Source organism: Ictidomys tridecemlineatus, chromosome X (genome assembly GCF_052094955.1).
Source record: "Ictidomys tridecemlineatus isolate mIctTri1 chromosome X, mIctTri1.hap1, whole genome shotgun sequence".
NCBI lineage: Eukaryota > Metazoa > Chordata > Mammalia > Rodentia > Sciuridae > Ictidomys > Ictidomys tridecemlineatus.
In genome coordinates this window covers 33,957,901-33,970,166 of record NC_135493.1, presented here as the reverse complement: position 1 = coordinate 33,970,166, position 12,266 = coordinate 33,957,901, and the positions used below count along the sequence as shown (strand labels likewise).

Below are 12,266 nucleotides of genomic sequence, written 5' to 3'. Positions count from 1 at the left end.
GTCCTACTGCAAAGTTTGTGTAGCTATCTATGACAATGCCTTATTATATCATCAGTGCTCAAAAACTCAGAATGATTCTTCTGAGCTAGAGAATGCCAGAACTTTGCTCATCATTTCAGTATATTCAGTACTTCCATGCCTTTAACTGTGGAAAGGCTCCAAGGATAAATTTGCATGTACTATGTTCAAATTATGAAAGAATGAATAAGACTGTATCTTTAAAAACATGCTGCAATTCTAACTTACTCCCTTTGTTACAGTTTACAATAGAACAGGCTACTAGCACCTTTACCTCTGCTCAAAGTTGACACATTTCTATTTCTGGGACCCATTTATAATGTAACAACTAACATTTATTGAGTACTTACAATGTTCAGATAACCTCACATGAATTAATTCAACTAACACAATCACCTAATTTAGAAAGGTAGATACTATTATGATCCCCATTTTATAGACGACAAAAAAAAAAGTCACAAAGAGCTTAAGTAAACTGCTAAAAATCACACAACTGGTAATGGGGAGAGTCAGAATTCAGTCCCAGGCAGTCTGGCTCTAGGACCCTTGCTCTTCAACTACTAGAATCAAACTTAAGTGCTGATGCCTTGCACATGTGAGGCCTTGGGTTCAAGAGTATCTGCTTATGCAAAGAAGAAACTCAAATGACTGATGCCTACAGAAGTAAACTTCTCTCACACCTTTTTTTTCTTTTTTCTTTATTTGTTCTATTCTCTCACATTTTAAGTATAAAGTGGTTTCAGTTAAAACAGTGTGTACTGTCAGGAACACCAGCGGGGACCATATAAAAGAATTACTTTAAGCAATGGGCATGGTGGTCCACTGAAGGCTGACACAAAGAGAATCACAGGTTCAAGGCCAGCCTGGGCAACTTAATAGGACCCTGTCTCAAAATAAGAAATAAAAAGATCTGGGTTGTACCTCAGTGTTAGAGCATGGGAGGTTGTGGGAGGTTCTGGAACCAATCCCTCAGAGATACTGAGGGAATGATCATACATGAGACTTTGGGCAAGTAGCTTAACCCAATTTGCTCCTCTGTAGTGCAGGGATAATACTATTACCTACCTCAAAACAGTGTTAGAACATTAGATGAGATGATATGGGTAAAGTGTTTGGAATACTGCCTGGCACATGGTAAGCACTTATTAAGGATAAAAATTATCATCCACTTCCAAACTTTCCAATACTCCCATCCCAATCCATCCACCCTTGAAGAAGCAACAAATCACAAAAGTAATAAAAATAACTTAAGAACTGATTCTTTATAATGTTTCACTGTAACTATGGATTCATATAAGCAAATGTGTATCATGCTGCTATAATTTGAGAAAATATTTATGGTTTAAAGCCTTGCTACTCGTGAGGTCTAAAGACTAGCAGGCAGACATGGGCATTACCAGGAAACCTTTTAAAAATGCAGGCCCCACAGCAAATCTAAGGAATTAGAATATGTTTTTAATAAGATCCCCAGATGATTCCTGTGTATTTAAGTTTGAGAAGCACTGCTCTAAAAGGACAAGGCCAAAAGCCTACAAAATAAGGTGAACATATAAACAATACAAATAATGGGGCTGGGTTTGTGGCTCAGTGGTAGAGTTCTTGCCTTGAATGTGTGAGGCCCTGGGTTTGATTCTCAGCACCACATATAAATAAAAAATAAAGGTCCATCTACAACTAAAATTTAAAAATAAATAAAATTTTTTTAAAAATACAATAAGAGGGCTGGGGTTGTGGCTCAGTGGTAGAGTACTTGCCTAGCATGTGTGAGGCACTGGGTTCAATTCTCAGCACCACATATAAGCAAATAAAAATAATTTTAAAAAATTCAAATAAGATATTGTTGAGATAAATACAGGCTACACATTCAAACCAAACACACATCCCTTTGCTTATTATAAAGAATTAAAACCATAATAAAACCCAAAATTTATTTTAAAGAATAAATTCATTACCTAATGTTAAGGTATGTTAACATCTGCAGATTTTTAATGGCTTCAGGAATGGTTTTGATGCAATTATGATACAAATTTAATGTTTCAAGAGGTGCAAACAACCACACATCAGAAGGAATTTCTGTAAAACGATTTCTGGAAAGATCTGAAAAAAAAAAAAAAACACCAGTGATTTAGTGTTATAAATACACCAATATCTATAATAATAAACAGAACTATTTCAATATTTGTTCAATCATTCAGAACCTAAGCAACTACTTAAAATACAAATATTACTGGGTCATGGTGGCGCACATCTGTAATCCCTGTGGCTCAGGACGCTGAGGCAGGGGGATAGAGTTCAAAGCCAGCCTTAGCAAAAGAGTCGTGCTAAGCAATTCAGTGAGCCCCTGTCTCTAAATAAAATACAAAATAGGGCTGGGGATGTGGCTCAGTGGCTGAGTACCCCTAAATTCAATCCCTGGTAAACCCCCACCCAAAATATCAATGAGGAATTCTCTCTGATCTTTAAAAAATACAATAAAACCTCCCATGATCCCACATTCCCCTCCATTTCTGTCTTTATTCTTCACAACAAAATTTACACAATTCCACAACCCAACTAAATTTTGTACTTACCATGGACTTCTTGACCCAGTGTAATTTGGTTTCTATTCACTCTCACATTCACTAAATTTACAAAGAGCCTCCATATCAATAACCACTCCATTCATGTGTAAACATTCTCTTCCCTTGGCTTGGAAGACTACTCTTCCAGACTTTTCCTGTTATCTCTTTGGCTACTTCTTCGGTTAGATTTTTTTTCTACCCATATTATAAATGTTGGTGTTCCCGAGGGTTAATGACAAAATGTAAGGGACCGGCAAAGCGTCGGAGGAAGACACCACCAAGAGACCACTCGTGCAATTGGCAGAAGGGGATTTATTGATCCAGCTTGCTGGGGTTCTGTGCTCACTCAAGAAAGGAGAGCAGGCCAGAGCCCTGGGCAGGGGTTGAGCAGTGCTTAAGTACACTTTTTGGGGAGGGCGGGGGCTTTGCATACATCAGAACAAATCAGCATGAGGCATGGGAAAATTGAACAGCAACTCTTAGACATGATTAGTACATTCATTAACGGGAACAGGTTGGGCGGGGGTGATTGGTCACTCCTAAGCGGGGTACACATTCAAACTGATTGGTTTTGGGCCCTGGATGCCTACGTGCCAGGCTACACAGGGTCCTAGGTTATTAAACAACCAGAGGATCAGGAGGAATATTTACTGGGCAGTTCAGGTATTGTCCTAACAGCTACAGGAATTTCAGGTTTTGGGGATAGCAGAGGAACTTAACAATATCTGGTCCTTTACTTTTTAACTCAGGCCTTGCAGCTTAGAAACTTTACAATGCCCAGTCTTTTACACTTTAACTTCAATTTCTTTTACTCTTACAAAAAGGTACTCTTTCCTTCTAAAGATACACATCATACTGAGTGATTTCATCCAATCCCAAGGCCAAATTATAGGTATATATACTAACAAATTACAAATTAAGGTTATGTCTAAATACCCATGTTTTGATCTTCAGGACTTCCTCCTGATGTCTTTTAGGCACCTCAAAATTTATAAATGTAAAATATGAACTGAAGATCTTTGTCTACACACCTGTTTCTCTCATCTCAGACATGTCACCAACATCCTGCTGGTGAATTGTCCAAGGCAGAAACCAGGCATACATCCTTGATTCCTTCCTCTCCTAAATTATTCCACGCACACACAAATATGCTTCCATTCATTTAAGTTTTTACAAAGATAAAATCATGGAGTTATTATAACCATTATTCCTCCATTAAAGGTTTATTTGTTATATAAAATTTTGGAAAAAAAATGACATTATGTGATGGGTTGAAAAAATACTCTAAAAAAGTTTTTCAACTTCAGTACTACAAATCTTTTGGTTGGATAACTGTTGGTGAGGAGGCTATCCTGAGCACTGTAAGATCCACTGGATACCAGTAACCCTCTAGCCCTGAAAACCAAAAAGTATCCCCTGAGGGGCATCCCCATCCACCCATTGAGAATGAATAACTAAACAATTATCTAATTAGTTAACTAATCATAGAGATATGCTTTATTTATACTACTTATTATCCTTATTCAGTTAAAAACATAAGAATATTATGGACTCTGTCAGGGAAACACCTATAGTTCAGCCTAGCCTCAATTGTACCTCTTTTAGCATCAGCTTCGTCCTCACAAAAAGAATAAACTCCTGGAGCTGGGGTTGTGGCTTAGCAGTGGAATGCTCACCTAGCAGGTGTGAGGCCCTGGGTTCGATCCCTAGCACCACAGAAATATAAAGGTATTGTGTCCAATTAAACTAAAAAATAAATATATTAAAAAAGAATAAACTCCTCTCAGTAAAGTTCAACTTTCTCACTCTGAGGGATGAGACCTCTTTACTCAGCAATATATTAAATTCCCTATTTAGAATACTAATATACATGTATATAAACATATGTATACTGGTATATATGGATATAGAGAGAAGAGAGGAAAGGGGAAGGAAAGAGAAATTGATTGTCATTCTCATCTAATATAAAGTTTTATAACTGGAAAAAGAAAACATTAACTAGTATTATGTAATATGCAAATTAATTTGGATTCTTCTTCCTCCCACTTTAGGATGCTGAATAACTTAATACAATGATAGGGGGGCTGGGGATGTGGCTCAAGCAGTAGTACGCTCGCCTGGCATGCACAGGGCGCTGGGTTCGATCCTCAGCACCACATAAAAATAAAGATGTTATGTCCACTGAAAACTAAAAAATAAATATTAAAAAACTCTGTCTCTTTAAAATAAATAAATAAACAAATAAAATATAGGCATTGTGTCTAACTACACCAAAAAAAGCTAAAGTAAAATATATTTTTAAAAAATGATAGGGGCTGAGGATATGGCTCAAGTAGTAGCACGCTCGCCTGGCATGCATGAGGCACTGGGTTCAATCCTCAGCACCACATTAAAAAAATAAATAAATAAAGATATTGTATCCACCTAAAGCTAAAAAATAAATATTTTTTTAAAAAAAATAAAATAAAATAAAATGATAGAATTACTAGAAGATGATATAAAATTTCTCAGTATTCTGGTTTGCCTCCTCTGGATACTCAAAGCATCATATAGTTCTATTCAGGGGGAAAATGAGTCAATGTTTTTAGTTTAGAATATGCTTCAGTTTCTTTTATGCTTGAGGTTTTACCTCTTATTCTTATAACTTCAGAATCCTAGGAGTTGAAAATTACTGATTACAATTAATTTGAAATCCTAAAAACAAAATTATGCCGTTTGTTATTCTGTATAATAACTATTAAACACATAATTATTAGTATTAATTACTAATAAATAATAATATTAAATACTAATAAAATAAATTAGGACTTAATATTAGTGTTAAATTAGTACTTGATACTTAATATTAATACTAAATACTAATCAGTATAGTATTAAGTACTAATTTTTATTAATTAATGCAGTGTTCCCAAAGATAGATAATGGTAGTGTGATTAAGATTGCAAGAATAGAGAAAAGAAAAAGTAGCTAAATTTTGAAATGTATTTTAGAATTAGCATATAAGTGGGAAGTTCAAGAGATGGGCTATGTGGGATAAATAAGAGGTAAGAATCAAGGATGGTATGAGGATTCTGGTCTAGGCCCCTTAATGATGTTTTCCAATGAATGAATAGAGTTGGAACCAGATTTTTGTTGCTGCTACTGGTGGGATTTCTGTTTTGTTTTCTAAAGCAGACATGCAATCAAGGGCTCAATTGTATGTAAAAGAGATTCAAAGGAGATTGTTACATGGACATCAGACAGATGATTCTGGATCTCAGAAGTGAGGTCTGAGACAGACATAAAATCAGAAGCTGTGGGAATACAGTTAGTACTATAAAATCATAAAAATAGAAGAGCATCCATCCCCTAACATCAGTGTACTCAGTTGGAGAGATCAAGAATAGGCCATATGCTGAGCCCAGTGGCACACGCCTATAGTCCCAGAGACTCAAAAGGCTAAGGCAGGAAGATCACTTGAGTTTGGCAAGTGGGGCAGGGACACCCACAAAAGAAGAAGAATGGGACATCAAAAAGGTCAACAATAAGAAATTGAGTAGAGGGGGAAAAAAAACAGGAAAGATTGAAAATAATGGTCAAGAGAAAATACAGTAATCATGTAATAAAGACATCAAAGAAGTTCAACCGTGACAGGAGAAAAAGTTAAATGTCATTATTATGAATGATTTTGGACTGGGGACATACCTGAGTGGTACAGTGCTTGCCTAACATGTACAAAGCCCTAGGTTCAATCTCCAGTATGACCAAAAAAAAAAAAAAAGAATGATTTTAATGAGATAGTTTAAATAATATCAAGACATTATTTTAATAACTTCCATATTTTTGCATGATGCGTTATGTTCTTTTCCTTCCCCAAAAGGATTATTTAGTTAAATTACAGAGTAATAGTACATACTCCCTTAGGGAATTTAATTAAATTTACACTCATAAACTATTTTCTGGGTGACTTCATCTATTTATTTAGTAAACACCACTTAAAATTACAGGAATTATTATTCTAATTGAATGGAGTTAAATCAAATAAAGCATAATAAAGTTGAAATTAAAACTCAAGTTATTATAAAGCCTCTAATTAAAGAAATCTAGTTCTAGGGTGTTTCAGATTTTAAATCAGTATAAACATCCTTTCTAAGCATTTGGTAAACAGAATAACAGTGCCAACAGAAAAATACAACCATGGAAGGAGAGATGGGAAATAACACAAAATAATTTGTGTCATAATTTCATGAACAATCTCGCTATAACAACATCTCATATTTACCCTGAAAAAAGTGAAGATTGTGCTGGGGCTGTGGCTCAGCGGTAGAGCGCTCACCTAGCACGCGCGAGGCCCTGGGTTCCATCCTCAGCACCACATAAAAATAAAAGATATTGTGTCCAATTACAACTAAAAAATAAATATTTTTTTAAAAAAGTGAAGATTAACTTTCTTGTAGACATAATGGATAAAATTTAAACTGTGACTTAAATTTTTCATCTTTGATGTATACTTAATAAAGGAAATTTTATAAGATTCTAATTATTTAATAACCATGTATACTCAGGCAATAGAATATGACTAATAATAAACATATACTCAAGAAATACATGCATAATTGTTATTTTAATGGAGTTCTAGTTTAAAAAAAAGTTTCCTGGAACCTTTGACTGTTCCTTATAAGGTAATATTTTTGTAAATGTAATTAAGAATCTCAGGATGAGGAGATACCCTGTATCATATACAGCTGAACATTAAATGCCATAACATGTGGTCCTATAAGAGAAAGCCTTAGGAAAAATTGAGGGGAGGGTCACATGAAGACAGAGGCAGACATTGGTTTATTGTGGCCATGGAATGCCAGCAGCCACCAAAAGCCAGAATGGGCAAGGGATAGGTCATCCTCTAAAGCCTCTAGAGGGAAAGTGACCCTGCTGAAACTTTGAATTTAGCTCCATAAAACCCATCAGACTTCTGGTCTCCAGAACTGTGAGACTAAATTTCTGTTCTTTAAAACCATTAAGTTTGTGGTGACGTGTTACAGCAGCCACAGGAAACTAATGTACTCTGTAATTACTGTTTATCACAATTAATGAAAGAATGCCTGTAAATTTTTAACCTTAAATACCTTTGTATTATTTTTTTCTTGTGCAGTAAGGTGATACCTCAGTTAATTAATGTCCTTAAGGATAAGTAACTTTATAACCACTGAACTATTTTTCTTTTGTCTCATTTTTAATCATAAATCATATCAAGCAGTACTGGCAGTAAATCAACAGTAGACAGATTGCTGTGTACTGTTTCCTGCCTTCTTTCAAGATACTCCTTGTAAAACTGCTGGAAGCCTGTTAGAGATGTTAATAGATCATCTTAAATAATCTGATCTAAATTATGTTCTGTATCATTCTTGAGCTTCAAAGATTAAGGAAGCTAGAGAAGGGAGGAGATAAGTCAGATGGAATGGAAATCTGTATGCTGTCTCCCAAGCCGCAGCCACAAACACCACAGATGGGTCCATCTGTTGCCCAGTGTAATTTCTGGCCTATTAGCTAGCATTTCTGCCAAAGTATAGAAAATGACTTTCAGAAATAACACTATTATATTATACAAATTATACCAATTATGATTTTATCTTATTCAGTATATAAAAGATTGTGAAGCTTTAAAGTTTTTTTTGTAAAAATTGTCAAAACTTAAACTAAGATACAGGGATTGTCTTTACGTGATATTTAATAACACAGATTACCTTAGTCTCTCTTATTTTAAATAGTCCTACGTAATAGTTGAAAGCCTGATCATTTTTGCCTCTGATAAAATATCTAATGTTGAAATGTGTTGTTGGAACACATCCTCATCATTAATAGAGATAACACCACAGAATTTTCTGCTTTTCTAGGAGTTCAAGACCAGCCTGAGCAACATAGCAATACCCTATCTAAAATAAATAAATAAATGTATCTATATACATATATATGGAATGGAAATATAAATTTTATATATATATCACACACACAAACTCTATATGCTAGATCAGAATGCCATGGGTACATTTTGGTGTTTCTTGTTGTTTGTGGTGCTAGGATCAAACTGAGGGCCTTGTGCATGCTAGGCAAGCAATCTACCATATCCCCAGTCCTGCCATGAGCTTTGAATAGATTATTTCTAAAACTGAGAACAACCTTAAGAGGTAGCTACTGTTCCTCATTATACATATGAAGCGAAGATAGTTTGAATGACATGTTCAATGTCAAAAAAATACTAGTATTAACTAACAGTACTGGAGTTCTAAACTTATCTATGTGTGATTTTCCACTCCTCCACTGTTAAGACCTCTTGTCTCACATTTCAAATATTCTGACCTCTACTTAGCTCTACAAAACTGTAATTTTTATAAAGATTTTCTGACTGAACTAATACTGTATCATCATTGGGGTATATCCCAAAGTTCACAGATGTCTTACAGATTAAAAAAGAAGAGGAACATTTAAGCAGATGATCACTAAACTGGATTTAAATTGCGTTTCTGATTCCCCTGATTACCATCTATAAAACATTGCCAAAATTGTTTAATTTCTCACTATTTCATAGCTATTGGAAATGAGAATATTCCACAGCAACCTAAAATCCCTATAAGTAATAAGCAATAGAAATGAAGAGAAATGTATCAACCTGTACATAGTGAATAATAAATAACATTCATAAAAATCTGAAATAATCATTATAGTCATTTCTTATGAATGATCATCATATTCATTTCTCATGAATGGAATATGTACACAGAATTTTGCTTTAGCAGAATGCACAAAAATGAGACAACTTAGATACTTCAGTTTCCTAACATGAAAATAAAAATTTAAATTTCCTCTATTCTTTGGTAATTGCTATTACCCAAATATAATACAGTTATAATATATAAAACTTGGTTAGAATGATCTTCCATTTTAAGGCTTCCTTATCTATTTTTCTATCTAAAAGAACTGTCAAGACTAGAAACAAAAGCAACAAGAAAACAGGAGGCACCACAGCTGTCTGTCGAAGCAAGAATGGAAAGTGTCTTTGAAGTATTAGAGACTCTGATGTTGGAGAATGATGGGAAATGACAACCCCATGGCTCTGGCATCTGCTTTCAACAGATGCCCTCTGCAAAGACAGGTGATTTCTTGATTCAGTATTTTCTAGAAGGGTATTATGCTGTCATTTATGACAAGATAATGAACAGTCTATAACATTGAAATCTTGTTGAATGAGAAAGATATAATGAGTCACAGAATTTCTAAGATACTCTATGATGAATTAAAATATTAATTCATAATACAGTGGAGACACAAAATGAATTACAAAGTAGACACTGGAAAAAATGCTTTATTGTTTTTATAGTACTAGGGATTGAACCCAGGGCCTCATTGCATACTGGGCAAATGCTCTACCACTGAGCTACATCTCCAGTCCTGAAAAAAATGCTTTAAAACCAACAATTATGAGAAACAATAACAAGCAGATCTAGATCTCACCCACCTGCAGCAACCAATGATGGAAGGCTAATTTTGAGCACAGGACTTTGAGAAGCAAGGGTGCAAATAAAAACAGATGCTGCAAGGAGAAACCACAGCTGCTAACCAGAGGGCAGATTACATGCACACTCAGTGAGAAAAGGACTGTGAGTCATGCAACAATTAAGCCACGTGGAAGGACAAGACTTTATTAAAAAGGGGGGAGGGTGGGCCACTCTATGCAGAGTTGTCTGCAGGAGATTCTACAAAGGTTTTCAGTTTCACCAAGAAATAATGACTAATGAATCAGTGTAATGGCATTCAAAACATCAAAGTGACATTTAAAAATGGCACTGTACCTCAATACTTACATATTTTATATAGTATTTTGAATCAATGTAGTATTATTTATTAAATGGTTCCTGAATTAACTTTTATTTTCAAAAGACAAACATTATAACCTCATCACATAACTTCTAAATAAAATCCAGATGGAGGAAAAAGATAAACATGAACATGAACCATAAAAAAGAAAACTAAAAACACCATTTTATTGAATAGTCACCTAATATTACAATAGGGAAGGACTTTGAATGTAACAAACAAAAGAAGAATTCACACATAAAAGATTTCTAGATTCATATACTAAAAAATAAATAATAACTTCAGTCTATCAAAAGCTAAATGACACAGACAACTCATTGAGAAAGCCTGGGCCAAGGGCATAAACATTTAAAAATGAACATTATCAATAATCAACACCCACATGAAAATATATTCAATGTGAAGATTAAGATAAATTCAAGGGGTTTTAAAGTTACTACTTAGTGCTGACAGGCTATTTTGAATTGGGAACTTCCATATACTACTGGAGGGAATACAAATTGAGGTAACTTTTCTGGAAAGCAATTTAGCAATATGAATCAATGGCCATAAAAACGTTCATACCCACTGATCCAAAAATGTAATCTCTAGTCATTTTTTAAAATATTTTTTTAGTTGTAGATGAACACACAGTATCTTTATTTTTATGTGGTGCTGAGGATCCAACCCAGTGCCTCACACATGCAAGGCAAGCACTTTACCACTGAGCTACATCCCCAGCCCTCTAGTCATCTTTTAAACCAAACAGAGATAAATTTTTTAAAATTTTTTATTACCATCTTATTAATTAAAATGGTAAAAAATTAGAATCAACTGAAATGTTCAATAATAGGGTAAAATGTAAGTAAAATATAATTTTATAATGAAATATCTTATAGCCCTTAGAAATCACATTATAGATTCAATTCCTTCACATGGAAATATGTTACAGGGTAACACACACATATATACACACATACACTTTATACACTCCTATATAAACTTCTAAAAACTAGTTGTATAGCACAGGGGAGGAGTATGGGGTTATGAAAGAAATATACCAAAATATTAATATTTACTCAATGTTGGTAAAATGAGGAGTGATTCGTATTTTCTCCTCTATGCTTTTAGTTTGTAAATTTTCTATCATAAGCAAGCACTGCTTTCATTACAAAAAAAACACAACTATTTGTTGAGGGTGTAGTACTGTGGTAAAATATGTGAGGCCCTGGATTTAATCCCCAGTACCAATAAAGAAAAACATAATAATAGTTTACTATTTTAAAGGTATTTCACAAGGCAAATTAAATTCTAACCATATATATACCATTCATAAGAATGGTAAATGCCAACACCTATAAAATTATGAATTGGTATTATGTATAGTCAGTTAATTTTTATCCAGAAATAACTTAGTCTGCCACAAAACATCACCGTGCGATGTCATATTATATTGCCATTCTACTACATGTTATCATTTTAAAAATACAAATTAGGTTGGGGTTATGGCTCAGCGGTAGAGCACTCACCTAGCACATGTGAGGCACTGGGTTCATTCCTCAGCACCACATACAAATAAATAAAATAAAAATATTTTAAAATAAAAATAAAACAGAATAAAAGTATGTAACTGTTAATGTGAAAATTGTTCTTTCATGTAAATTACTTTCTTAATGCCAAAAAACCCTGTACCATCTGAATTGTTATAATTCATCCATTAATAAAGTAAGTGACATCCATCTCTAGGACACACGAATTGATTTATGATTAATCTGACTCTGGTGATCTTTCTGCCTATGTTAAGGCCAACTAGCCATTGAAAACCAAGTGAATCTGTTTATACATTATATTTTTTGT

At 34.2% G+C, this 12,266-nt stretch overlaps 1 protein-coding gene across 10 annotated transcripts in view; it reads right to left on the bottom strand.

Annotated features, from left to right (window-relative positions):
• Lrch2 (leucine rich repeats and calponin homology domain containing 2) overlaps positions 1–12,266 on the bottom strand; it is a 133,686-nt gene that overhangs the window by 75,890 nt on the left and 45,530 nt on the right. For all 10 annotated transcript variants that reach the window (XM_078034341.1, XM_078034343.1, XM_078034344.1 and 7 more), the window contains one exon: positions 1,971–2,115. In XM_078034341.1, coding sequence (XP_077890467.1) covers positions 1,971–2,115 — 145 coding nt within the window. The remainder of the gene's footprint in view (positions 1–1,970; positions 2,116–12,266) is intronic.